General features: G+C 45.3%; 1 protein-coding gene across 1 annotated transcript in view; it reads right to left on the bottom strand.

The window, feature by feature from the left end:
• Nucleotides 1-2,802: 2,802 nt before the first annotated feature.
• FKTN (fukutin) overlaps nucleotides 2,803-13,328 on the bottom strand; it is a 44,257-nt gene continuing 33,731 nt past the window's right edge. Inside the window, exon 10 of the mRNA XM_038770032.1 lies at nucleotides 2,803-4,763. Coding sequence (XP_038625960.1) covers nucleotides 4,550-4,763 — 214 coding nt within the window. The 3' untranslated portion in view covers nucleotides 2,803-4,549. The remainder of the gene's footprint in view (nucleotides 4,764-13,328) is intronic.

The following is a 13,328-nucleotide window of genomic DNA, read 5'->3' as shown; positions in this document are numbered from 1 at the left end:
GGGTAGATACAAGGTAATCAGGGAGCCCCACATGGGGCTCACAGTCTTAATCCCCATTTTACAGATGAGGTAATTGAGGCACAGAGAAGTTAAGCAGCTTACCCAAGGTCACACAGCAGACAAGTGGTGGAGCTGGGATTAGAACCCATGACTTCTGACTCCAAGCCTGTGCTCTTTCTACTAAGCCATGCTGCTTCTGGTAAGCATGGCAGAAGAGGCAGCCCCGAGAGATGATGACCAGGAAGCTTGTGGCAGGGGGAGGGGGAAGCAAGTGAAGGAGGCTGGAAGCCTTGGAGAGAGTTCCCTTCTCCTGGCCTGTCTTATTTCTCCCCACTTGCTATAGAGCCATGCAGATTTCAAGCTGAAACAGCAGGAGCTTGGAGGCAGATGATTTGCAGCTAGGAGGAAAAAAGAGAGCTAAAAGTAGTTACAACACAAGAATGGAAAGATGGAAAAGTGAATAAGTGCTTAAATAATCAAATGCATAAATCGATATGCCCACACCTGCCCTTTGGCCTGGAACTCCCTCCTGCCTCAAATCCACCAGGCTACAGCTCTCCCCATTGTCTAAGCCCTTCTGAAATCCCACCTCCTCCGAGTGGCTTTCCCCAGTTCAGTTTTCTTCTTTCCAGGTCACTTCTTGCCACCCCAGAACTTTTGCCTGACCTCTGTAATAGTCTCTCATAACTGTCCCCAGCGCTTCTGTAAAAACTAATTTACACAGACTATTTAAGCACTTATTTTTCCACATATCCATCTTTCTCGTCTATCTGTACATGACTGTGTCTCTGGAGAATGCCTGATCCCATGCACTATGAGTAATCAACCTCCACCTTGCTGCATTGATACAGTAGATTGTGTTAGAGTGGAATATTAGCTAAAGGGAGATACAGGTACAGGATTCCTAAATGTTTAATTTGATCAAGACTGGACAAGGGGTGGGGTGAAATTTCTGCCAAAACAAAGGCTTTCAATTTTAAACCCTTTCTCAACTTAAACTTGTCCAAAATTTCAAATTGAAGAACTCCTGTCTTCTGAGCAAATGTAAATATCAAATTGATTAATTTTACCAGAAAAAAATTGCCTCGTATCTTCAAAAACAGACTTAAGAATGAATCTAGAAGACATTTTTGCCAGAAAAAGAAACTGAGTTTCCCCTAAACTCTGTTTATGTACTGTTATTTAAGTAAAGTTGACTCCATTTTAACTTGCTTTGTAAACACTTAGATCTAATTAGCTTCTGCTAGAATCCCAGTAAATAAATTTAAATAATCCTCTTTAGTCTCAATTCAGAATTCGCCCCTTCTGACTCATTTAAATTTGCCTTATCCTAACAAGAAAAGGAAGCTGTAGAGCATGATGCACTCTCTCTCCCTCTCTCTCCCCCCCCCCCCACCCGGGAAGGTTTCTTTCTGGGCCATTTGCCCAGAAGAGTTTGTTCGTTCAATCATATTTATTGAGCGCTTACTGTGTGCAGAGCACTGTACTAAGCGCTTGGGAAGTCCAAGTCGGCAACATATAGAGCTGGTCCCTACCCAACAGTGGGCTCACAGTCTAGAAGGGGGAGACAGAGAACAAAACCAAACATATTAACAAAATAAAATAAATAGAATAGATATGTACAAGTAAAATAAATAGAGTAATAAATATGTACAAACATACATACAGGTGCTGTGGGGAAGGGAAGGAGGTAAGACAGGGGGATGGAGAGCGGGGGCGAGGGGGAGAGGAAGGAGGGGGCTCAGTCTGGGAAGGCCTCCTGGAGGAGGTGAGCTCTCAGTAGGGCCTTGAAGGGAGGAAGAGAGCTAGCTTGGCGGATGTGCGGAGGGAGGGCATTCCAGGCCAGGGGGATGACGTGGGCCAGGGGTCGACGGCGGGACAGGCGAGAACGAGGCACGGTGAGGAGATTAGCGGCAGAGGAACGGAGGGTGCGGGCTGGGCTGGAGAAGGAGAGAAGGGAGGTGAGGTAGGAGGGGCGAGATGATGGACAGCAATAAATGCCATCATCATTATTATTATTATTGTACCATAATAATAATCAATCAATCAATCGCATTTACTGAGCGCAAAGCACTGTACTAAACGCTTGGGAGAGCACGCTATAACAATAAACAGACACTCCCTGCTAACAATGAGCTTACAGTCTACAGGGGGGAGATGGACATGAATAACAAATAAATAAATGACATATGTGCACAAGTGCTGTGGGGCTGGGCGGGCCAGGGGGGTTAATAAAGGGAGTAAATCAAGGTGAAGCAGAAGGGAGTGGGAGAAGAGGAAAGGAGGGCTTAGGGATGGCCTCTTGGAGGAGATGTGCCTTCAATAAGGCTTTGAAGGTGGGAGAGCAATTGCCTGTTGGATACGAGGAGGGAGGGCGTTCCGGGCCAGAGGCAGGACACGGGTGAGAGGTCGGCTGCGGGCTAAACGAGATGGAAGTATAGTGAGGTTAGCATTAGAAGAGCAAAGTGTGCAGGCTGGGTTGCAGTTGGAGAGGAGTGAGGTGCGGGGGGGGGGGGGGGGGGGGGCAAGGTATTTATTAAGCACTTACTGCATGCAGGGCACTGTAAAAAGCACTTGGAAGAGTACAAAACAACGGAGTTGGGAGATACACTCCCTGCCATCAACGAGCTCAACCTCTGCCAATAGATTGGCCCTCCCTCTGCTACTGAGGAGCCAGCCACATGTGCTATCACAGGATGAGCCATCTTTAAAACCTTCTAAAAGGAGTTTTGTGAAGTCTGGGCATTTGTTTTTCAATATTCACAGGGTCCTGAAAGCCTCACAGAGACCATGAAACAGGTCTGCATCAATAGATTAGAAAAAAATTTATTCAGTCAAGCACTGACTCATAGCTTACAAATTCTGTGTAAACACCAGCCTAACAAGTACATTCAATGCAAACTAACATCAATTTCATCAATAACACAGAATATTTAACTAAGTACACACTGACATCTCATATTTGAGCCACTGCTTTACTTCAAGAAAGAAGGGGTGTTTACCTTAATTTTTTTTTTTTCCAGCTAGGAGAACATAGCAACTGCTTTATCCAGATGCTGTCAGTACTGTCTTTTCATTCTGGGGCTGTCAAGATAAAAATGAAGCTCCACATTGCATTATCAGGCAATGCCCTGACCTCAACTATGCTCAAGTTATTTAGCAGAAGATTAGGCAATCTTGAATGCCCTAAAAGAGGGCACGAGGTCATATTTCCTTCGCCAAAGCAAATTACTGTCTCAACTTCTTCCCATCACCGTAAAAATTTCTGTAGCACTGGATATGACCTACTTTTAAAAGTCCAGTGTTATTTTAGCTGGGAATGATCACCTTGTGAAAGGAAAGCAATCTGAATTAGAATTTCTACAGGCAAATTTCAGAACTGAACATTGGGACAATTTCTCCCAGGAGACTTATGTTTCTCACCCATGGGCTAGTCCATGGGCTAGTCCAGTGCAAAATGTACTATCGCTCAATCCATCTTGCACCATGAAAGGACTCCTATGGCTTCTCTCTAAGTCTGAAAAGTCTAGTTGTTACTTGTGGGGGATGAATGGAGATCTGTGGCTAACGTGAATGTAGGAAGGAGAGGGGAAGGTGTAAAAACTTAAAAGCTGGAGCCACGTGAACACGGTCAGCAGTTTTATCATAAAGAAGCCGTGTTCTCCAAGGACCTTGTGCTGTATAGAAAACTGATGGTACGGTATTCCTGCCTTGCTCGATATTACATGCAAGCACAAGATCACGACACCATACCTACCTATGCCTATGTGCGAATCCCCCCGTAGCCAGTCAGCTCAATGTATGTTGTGGGAACAATGTGCTTTCGTTCCTCAATAGGGTCCTAACCCAACCACGTAATGGAAACATGTGTTAAAGGAGAACTGAGTACACCTCCTATTTTTACCTCACTTGGGAAGGACAGTATAGCGAAATAAATCATGGGCTGGGACCTTGTGGTTAGCACGTTTCCATCTGACCTCTTGGCCAGTGTCTCACCTTTTTATACAGCGGTTAGAAGGTTAGTAAAAGTCTTTTCCATAATGACCCACCCACGGGGAGAACAGCCCCTATCGAGTACCTTCAATATAAACTAGCATCAATTTCATCAGTACTACTTAGGTTACGGAACCATTCGATTCAGGATTTTTTTCTTTTGCTAGGCTGAGGCCATTCATTCAATCATTCAATTGTATTTATTGAGCGCTTACTGTGTGCAGAGCACTGTATCAGCCCCTTAGGTCTTCTGGCAGATCATCTCCTGAACTTTGAAATAAATACCCCTCAGTCTCAGCTCTGGATTCAAACTCCCTTCCCCTGAGTACTAACCCCAGCTCGAACCCCCAGCCGTTTTAGCCTTGGGGCCCTTCGGGCTTCAAGCAGCGGCAAGGCCGAGCCCTGATCGGAACAAACGGACCAGTGCAGTTGAGGCTGCAATTTCCCTTTTGCTTTTCACCAACGGATTGGGAAAACGGTGCGCCTTTGCTGCTAAAAACGGAAACGATCCCCCCTGCTTGGGAAAAGAAGGGAGATGTGAGTTCAGTCGGGTGGCTCAGTACACTTGGATGACCTCGTCCCACTGAGCCACCGGCCAGGCCCCGTTGGGTTGCACGTTGGAAGGAGAGCTCTTCCAGTCCCACGTCTTCAGGGGGATCATCCAGTTCTCGCCGTAGTTCGCTTTGATGTATTGGATGGTGTCACAGGGCACGCGGACCTTCAGTTCTATAAATTCAGTCCAACACAGGGTGAACTTGGGGAAAAGGTACCTGGGACAGAACACAGAATTAAGGGGGAGAGCTTGAGATCACAACAGGAAATGAAGCCTCTTCGACAGGCGGTCATTGTCAGTCAGTTGTATTTATTGAGCGCTTACCGTGTGCAGAGCACTGTACTAAAGGCTTGAGAGAGTACGAGAGAACAATAAACAGACACATTCCCTGCCCACAACGAGCTTTCAGTCTCTCACCCAAACTGAATAGCCATTGGGGGGCTATTCAAAAATCTCCAGTGGCTACCAATCAACCTACGCATCAGGCAAAAACTCCTCACTCTCGGCTTCAAGGCTCTCCATCACCTCGCCCCCTCCTACCTCACCTCCCTTCTTTCCTTCTATAGCCCAGCCCACACCCTCCGCTCCTCTGCCGCTAACCTCCTCACTGTGCCTCGTTCTCGCCTGTCTCACCGTCGACACCCAGCCCACGTCCTCCCCCGGCCTGGAATGCCCTCCTTCCGCACATCCACCAAGCTAGCTCTCTTCCTCCCTTCAAAGCCCTACTGAGAGCTCACCTCCTCCAGGAGGCCTTCCCAGACTGAGCCCCCTCCTTCCTCTCCCCCTCCCCATCCCCTGCCCTACCTCCTTCCCCTCCCCACAGAACCTGTATATATATTTGTAGATTTATTACTCTATTTTACTCATACATATTTACTGTTCTATTTATTTTATTTTGTTAATATGTTTTGTTTTGTTGTCTGTCTCCCCTTTCTAGACCGTGAGCCCGCTGTTGGGTAGGGACTGTATATGTTGCCAACTTGTACTTCCCAAGCGCTTAGTACAGTGCTCTGCACACAGTAAGTGCTCAATTAATACAATTGAATGAATGAATGAATTGGGTGAAACTGAGTAACAGTAGGAAATTCTTAGGGAAATTGTCTTTACTTTCCCCACAGCATACGTGGCAGCCCAAAGGTTGTACATTTATACTCAGTACCTCAGGAATCCTTTTGTTATTTGTGGGGGTCCAGATAAGTCACTCTCTTTTCTGCAAGGGCGACAGTTCAACTTGAAATCCTTCTATGGGATCACTGCTTTGTAGTAACCAGTTGCTCAGGCAGTCTTAACTGAAGTTCAAGTAAAGAAGGATTTTTTTTTTGAAGGTGGTGTGGGTGGCAAATTACTTAAAAAAAGGCAGTACTGTAAATCTAAAGTTTTTAAAGAGCCTTGCCCCTTGACATTTCCTACAGCTGAGGAAACTGAAGCACAGAGAAGTGTGACTTGCCCAAGGTCACACAGCGAACAAGTGTAGCAGAGCTGGGTTTAGAACCCAGGCCCCCTGATTCCCAGGCCTGTGCTTTTTCCACTAGACAACACTGCTTCAGACTCCTCTATAGTCTTCTAGACTGTAAGCATAAAGAAAATATTTCAGGGAAAACACACTTTTAAAAATTCAATCCTGTTGCCATTCCTATCTGAAATTGATTCCCACAATACCAGAGCCAGGGGTTACTCTGAAGATGATAGGTGGTAAAATTAAAACAAGACAAAGGAAACGACATTTCTCTCCAGCAGCGTGGTCTAGTAGAGAGAGCATGGGCCTGGGAGTCAGAGGACCTGGGTTCTAATTCCACCTCTGCCAATTGCCTGCTGTTTGACCTAGGGCACGTCGTTTAATTTCTCTGTGTCTCCAGTACCTCATCTCTAAAATTAGGGAGTCAATGCCCATTCTCCCTCCTAATTCAGCCCAATGTGGGTCGGGGACTGTTGTGACCTGGTGAACTTGTATCTACCCCAATGCTTGGAACAGTACTTGGCACATAGTCAGCACTTACCAAATACCATAATAATAATAACAGTGGATGGTAAGTATATGGAATTTACTACTAAGGTAAACTGTGGAGACAAATGCCATCAACAGTGCTTAAATTGCCATTTGTTCTTGAAAATTCTGGACAGATTCAAGAACAAGTGGTGAACAATAGTATAATTAAAGAGAGGAATTAGGGTTTGAGAAGAGTTGAAAAAGATGATGGATCTACTGGAGGGTAAAAGTTAAGGCTGTTTCAATGCTCATCTCCCCTTCTAGCCTGTAAGCTCCTTATGGGCAGGGATCATGTCTACCAACCATCCTGCACTGCACTTCTCCCTGCACTTAGTACTGTGCTCTGTACATAGGAAGCACTCGATAACTACCACTGATTGAATGACTGCGACATCTCTGTCCACGAGGATGAATGTCAGAAGGCAACCATCCCCGGACCTGCCAGACATCCCTCCGTGCATCTGCTGGAGACAGAATCCTGGGCCACGGCACTGCTTACGTTGTAATGGCTGAGCCTCTCTGGGCCAAAGAAAGGCTGGGACCTGGACTGTTATTTACTCCTCCCTGGGGAATGTGTCAAGTGCTATGTGCCAAGCACTATACTAAGTGCTGGGGTAGATACAAGATCATCCGGTCCCACATTGGGCTCCCAGTCTAAGTAGGAGGGAGAACAGGTATTGAATCCCCATTTTGCAGATGATGGAACTGAGGCCCAGAGAAGTGAAGTGACTTGCCCAAGGTTGTACAAGCAAGCATTTGGCAGAGCTGGGATTAGAATCCAGGTCCTCTGACACCCAGGCCCAGGCTCTTTCCACCAAATTACACCATTCCTGTACAAATCTCTTGTACCCCACTCCTGGAGGAGTAAGGAAAAGTTAGAATACCTGGATCAGAGAGTCAGAAATCTCTGAGCACCTTTCTCCCAGTTTGGGGTAGGAGGCAGCTAATGGACAATTTCCACTGGACTTTTTGTGAACTGAAGGCCATATTGCACTGCAGCTGCTAGGGATTCAGACATTTTACTGCCCTTCTGCCTTTCCCAATTCTGCTCTGCACACTCATATTAATGGATTGCTGCTTTTGCTGTCTCTCATCCATCTTCCTGAATGTTCAACAGTATCTCCACCTGTTTCTCCTGTCAAGTTGGCAGTCTGTTGTTCAGGAGATGAAGCGAGATAGTACAGTATTCTACAATCTGCCCGATAACTCCTTGTTCTCTGGGGCAGCAAAGTGCTCAAGGAAGGGAAAATGCCAATTCCACCCTGGAGAGAGTGGATGAAACGGGTGGTCTCTGGGAGATGTTTTTTTTTCCTGTTTTTTGTTGTTTTCTTGTTAAAAAAAAGTCTCCCCCATGCAGACATTTGACATTCAAAGCTAACCATTTCAAAGACTCGGCAAAACAAAATCTAGCTCAGATAGACACTTTTGGCGAAACGGGGCTCTATTGTTTGCAGTTCCCCCAAATACTGCATCAAGTTCAACTCTGTTCGGGAAATGGAAAAATCGCAGCCTGGCTCGGAAAGGCAATCAGGTCAATAAATCATTACACGAGGCAACCATCATCATTTGTAATACGGGGTGGATTGGCAGTGGCAGGGCGGGTTGCACATGCCATGAGCCTCACCAAGGTTACCAATAAATCAGGGTTGTAAATACCACTAAGGTGAAGAAGCCCTGTTGTCTCCGCTTTAAGGAGAGAAGGTCGAAGCTGAATGTTTATATCCAGTTACTTTTTGCAGATACCTCTCAAGCAAAAGAGGGGAAAACAGCCCTTCCACTCGGCCTTCAAATCTAACTGGGGGTGAGAAGCCACACTATGGATCAGCTAAAATTGGTGGAAGAACTAAAAAAATGGAGAAGAGACATTTGTTCTCTTATTACAAGCACTTTTTTCTGGAAGGCTGCAGAGCTAATCTTGATAATTGTGCTAGTTTCTAAGCACTTATGTATGCCAAGCACTATACTAAGCACTGAGGTAGATACAAGATAAGGACATAGTCCCCATCCCGCATGGGGCTCCCAGTCAGAGAAGCAGGGAGAACAGGTATTTTCTCCCCATTTTACAGATAAGGAAACTGAGGGTCAGAAAAGTGACTTGCCCCTGATCTCACAGCAGACAAGTGGCAGGGCCAACATTAGAACCCAGATTCATTCATTCAGCCATAATTACTGAGCACTTACTTTGTACAAAGCACTGTACTAAGCACTTGGGAAAGTACAATACAGCAGTAAGATCTTCCGTCTCCCAGGTCCGTGCTCTTCCCACTAGGCCTCGCTGGCTCCCTGCTTAAATTTACAGCTTAAGCACACTAAAAAATCATTTTAGTTGCAGCCTTTTCTTTCTCTCTCAACTGAGTCTGTGGCTAGGAGGGCAAAAGCAATTTACCACAACCAAGTAATTGGCTACTTTTAGCATCCCAGATACAGGATGCTGTGTATGGAAAAAGGTGCGTCTATTTGACCACTTCACTCCCAGCCTAGGTCTGCAAGGGGCTCACAGTCTACGTGGGGGAGGTCAGGCAGATAGAAAATGCTGTTGTTAAAAAAAAAGGGGGGGGGGGGCAGAATTACTAAACACCAAATTTAGAAATTACGAGCAGATGTTGGAAAAGAGTCTGTGGCAGGGAGCGGAAGGGAAGAGATCCTCAGGAGCTGCTATTATGTACATTCATTCAGTCGTATTTATTGAGTGCTAACTGTATGCAAGGCACTGTACTAAGCACTTGGGAGAGTAAAATAGAACAATAAACAGCAGACACATTCCCTGCCCACGATGAGCTTACGTCGGCTTTGCTCCTTGCACTGGGGTCCCTCCCTGCAGGAATGAGGTGGGGTGAGTTCCACTCTGGCCCTTGGAGGGTCATGGAACTCAACAGTACAAGTGACTTCTTTTTTTTTCTTCAACCAGGTACCTAATAACTTAAGCATTCACATGGAAGGCCAGAACTTCAATTTCCCCCAAAGTTCAACCCTCCATTTCATAGTGTCCTACTAGTCTGCCCACAATCTCACCTAACATTGTCCCTTCATTACAAAATGAGGATGATGGGATTTATCTAGCCCTAGATGCCAAGCAAGATAATCAGACCACATACACTCCAGCTCATCATCTTCATTTTTCTCAAGGTAACCTATTCTCTGTTTTTCTCTCTCTTGCCTCTGACCCCTTGCTTGTACCCATTTTTTTTGCCTGGTACTCTCTCCCCACTTCAATTCCCCCCTGCTTCAGATTTTCCCTCCTAAACCTTTCTGAAATGCCACCTCTTCCCTGATAAATTTTTCTTCTTCCCCAGATCAGCTCCTCCCACCACCATTGGCATTGTTTCACCTACACTGTTATCTCAGCACATAGCCACCTTCCCCTTCTGTTCTTCCTCCTATCTGTAATTTATTTTAACAAAGGCCTCTCCAATTACAGTGTAGGCTCACTGTGGGCAGGGAATGAGTCTGTTACATAGTTCTATTGTACTCTCCCAAGCGCTCAGTTCAGAGCACTGCACACAGTTAGTGCTCAATAAATACCACTGATTGACTCCTCTAGGGCAGGGATGGTATCTTCTAACTCTAGTGGAGTCTCCCAAGTGCTTAGTGCAACGTTTTGCACAATGGTGCTCTGTAAATACTATTAACTGACTGTGGGCATGCCAACGGCAACCTCCACCACTGTTTCTAATTTTAACAATTCTCCTCCTGTCCACAAACAAATGCCAAAACCGAGAAGGAAACACAGCTAGAAATGTACATTCTGTCTTTGAGTAAATAAGGGTTCTTAAGGGTTTATCAACCGAGGGCCCACTGCATATTTTATCACACTGGGAGATGATAAATTCTTTAAATATCAGCTTTTTCCTCACCACTCAGCACAAAACCATCAGTATTTCTACAGTACCACCATCAAACCTCCAGAGGCAGAATTTACATTTCATCTTCCTGGTGTCAGTTTCTACCTATGCTTATACTTCTTTGGCTATCCTTTTCTGCAGAAGGATTTCCTAAGATTTCTACCTATCTGCAAGCCATACACATGTCTTTAAGGATCATCTGCAAATAACACCAGGGTAAGAGACCCAGAATTTGACTTTAGGCTTCCATGTTTAATAATGAATATAGGAGGTGCACTTTGACCCTGGCTTGTCCATTCTATGTCGCTGCATAGAAGAGGGGAACGGCTTTATCTTGGCAACTAGATCTTTCAAGAACTGGGCCAAATTATGGCATTCTAGGTTTAGACCGCTTAAAAATGGTCATTTCTGCGTACCAGTTATATTGCGTGTATTAAAATTTCTTCCCTTATTCTGCACCTATAAAGTTTGAAAGTTTGAAAATGCGTATGAAAATAATAATTTAAAACACTATGTTGAAGAATATTATCGAATAACCAGAGTTCAAACTGTAAGATTGTTTTAATGTAAGCTCGTTGCGGGCAGGGGACATTTCTACCAACTCTTGAATCATACTCTCCCGAGCGCTTAGTACAGTGCTCTGCAAACAGTAAGCACTCAATAAATATCACTGATTGATTGAAAGATGTCAGTATTTTAAAAATATTCATTTTAAGAAAAAATTTTCAAATCTGCCTGCTTCACAAGTGGGAGAGCAGGAAAAAAAAGACTATTCTCAAGAAACCAAATCCTGGATGAAAGATGCTATAGAGGGGACAGTATCAACTTGAAAGAAAAGAAAAGCAGTAAATCTTATTTTCAATTAAGTGTTTTTGAGTAGGGTGGAGATGAATGATGCAAAAGAACCTAAAACAGTCAAATGAAGCAACAAAAAATGAGATTACCAAGAAACTGGGATACAAAGACGATGAATTGGAAAAACCTCAGGTAACGTAGCCGACACTTTGGAAGTGATTACAGGCAGAAGTTCTCAGAAAAAATGATCATCGGTCCAGAACTGAGTGCTGAAATAAATACAATTCTAATGTTGGAGCCCCTGCTAAGTGCACAGCACTCTACTAAGCACTTGGGAGAGTACAACACAACAGAGTTGGCAGATATATTCCCTGCCCACAGTGAGTCTACAGTCTGGGGGGGGGGGCGGGGGAGACGGACATTTATAGAAATGAATAATGAATAATATAAAGATATGTACTTAAGTGCTGTGGGGTTGAGGGTGGGGCGAACAGCACATGTTCCCAGGTCACAGAGTCAAGTGCACAGATGACACAGAAGGGAGAGGGAGCCAGGGAAAAGAGGACTTTATCGGGGATGGCCTCTTGGAGCAGATGTGATGCTAGCAGATACCTTAGATGCTCTACTCCTCAATACTCAGAAAGGGTAATTCGGGTTCCTGGGAACTGCAATCCAGTCCTTCCATCAAAGCTGCAAAGTCACTTAATCAGAGGGGTGTGAAGTAGAGTATTTATTAAGTGCTTACTGGGTGCACAGCACCGTTCTGAGCGCTGGGAGAGAATTCACAGTTGGGAATTCTCAATCAGTGGGATTTCTGGAGTACTTACTGTGTGCAGAGCACCATACTAAGTGCTTGGGAGAGGACAATACAGCAGGGTTGGTTGAGCCCCTGGGCCTCTCCTTCCATCAGACGGCTGAACAAATCCACCACGGCGACCTCCGGGGTCCTCGGCTAGACTGTTAGCTTGTTGTGGGCAGGGAACGTGTCCGTTTATTGTTCTGTTGTACTCTCTCAAGCGCTTGGCAGTGCTCTGCACACGGTAAGCGCTCAGTAAATACAACGGACTGACCCGATCCCTGCCTGCAACGAGTTTACCGTCTAGAAGGAGAGACCAACATTAATATAAATAAATTACAGATATGGATGTAAGTGTGGTGGGAGGGGGGCTGAAGTTGGGGCGAGTACCACATGCCCAAAAGGTGCATAGGCGCCACAACAGGCAGAGGGAGCTGGGAAAAAGAGGGCTTCATTGGGGAATTCAACATTGTCCTATCACCTGGCTCACAAATATTCAGAGGTAACACTTTCGATGGCACGATCCTGTGCCAGTGTTCCTGAGTTAGTATCTCTTTCTCCCCCACTGCCCTTTGGCAAGCAAACGGGATGCCAGGGAAGCTGGTTTTGGTCCCAGAGCCTTCTCACCAACCCAGTTTCACGCCTGTGGTTTTTTGCGTTTTTTGCCTCTGTTCTTTGGTTTTCAAGCAAAAAACCACAACAGGTTTTTCTTTTTTTTTTTTTTAACCTCCTGTTCTGTGTCTCTCTTAATAGCCTCACGGGGCTTGAGTTTTGTTATCTGTAAGCATTTGGAGGTCTCACTTATTTTCCTGAAGCCGGGCAGCTCCGGCCCTTATCATATTAGGTCATCCAGGAATATATCCTTTGGTAACGTGACATGAAGCTCAGCTGTTCCCCGTCTTCAGGACCCTCCCTTTTAGAACGTGGAATTCCAGAGAGACACCCTCATCTTCAATTTCCTAATTTTCACACTGTTGTTCAGAAACACAGAACTGAATTTCTGAATCCAGGTGCCTTGGAAAACAATACTGACTGGGAATATAACTTTCCTGCTGTGGGCAGAACTTTCTGTATGAGCCAGATATTTTCAGTCAATCAGTCATATTTATCGAGCACTTACTTTATGCAGAGCACTGTACTAAGCGCTTGGGAGAGGATAAAATAACAGAGGTGGTAGACACATTCCCTGCCCATATCGAGTTTACAATCCAGAGACTGCGCCTTCCCCAGGCTTGTCTAGAAAGCAAAATTCAGAATCTAATACCAAGTTCACATGGCAGACGAGTGACAGAACCAGGATTAGAACCTGGATTAGAACCCAGATGCTCCTGTTAGCCAGGTTTGTGCTCTATCCACGAGACC

The sequence above is a fragment of the Tachyglossus aculeatus genome, chromosome X4 (assembly GCF_015852505.1).
Source record: "Tachyglossus aculeatus isolate mTacAcu1 chromosome X4, mTacAcu1.pri, whole genome shotgun sequence".
Taxonomy (NCBI): domain Eukaryota; kingdom Metazoa; phylum Chordata; class Mammalia; order Monotremata; family Tachyglossidae; genus Tachyglossus; species Tachyglossus aculeatus.
This window is presented reverse-complemented; position numbering and strand designations above follow the sequence as displayed.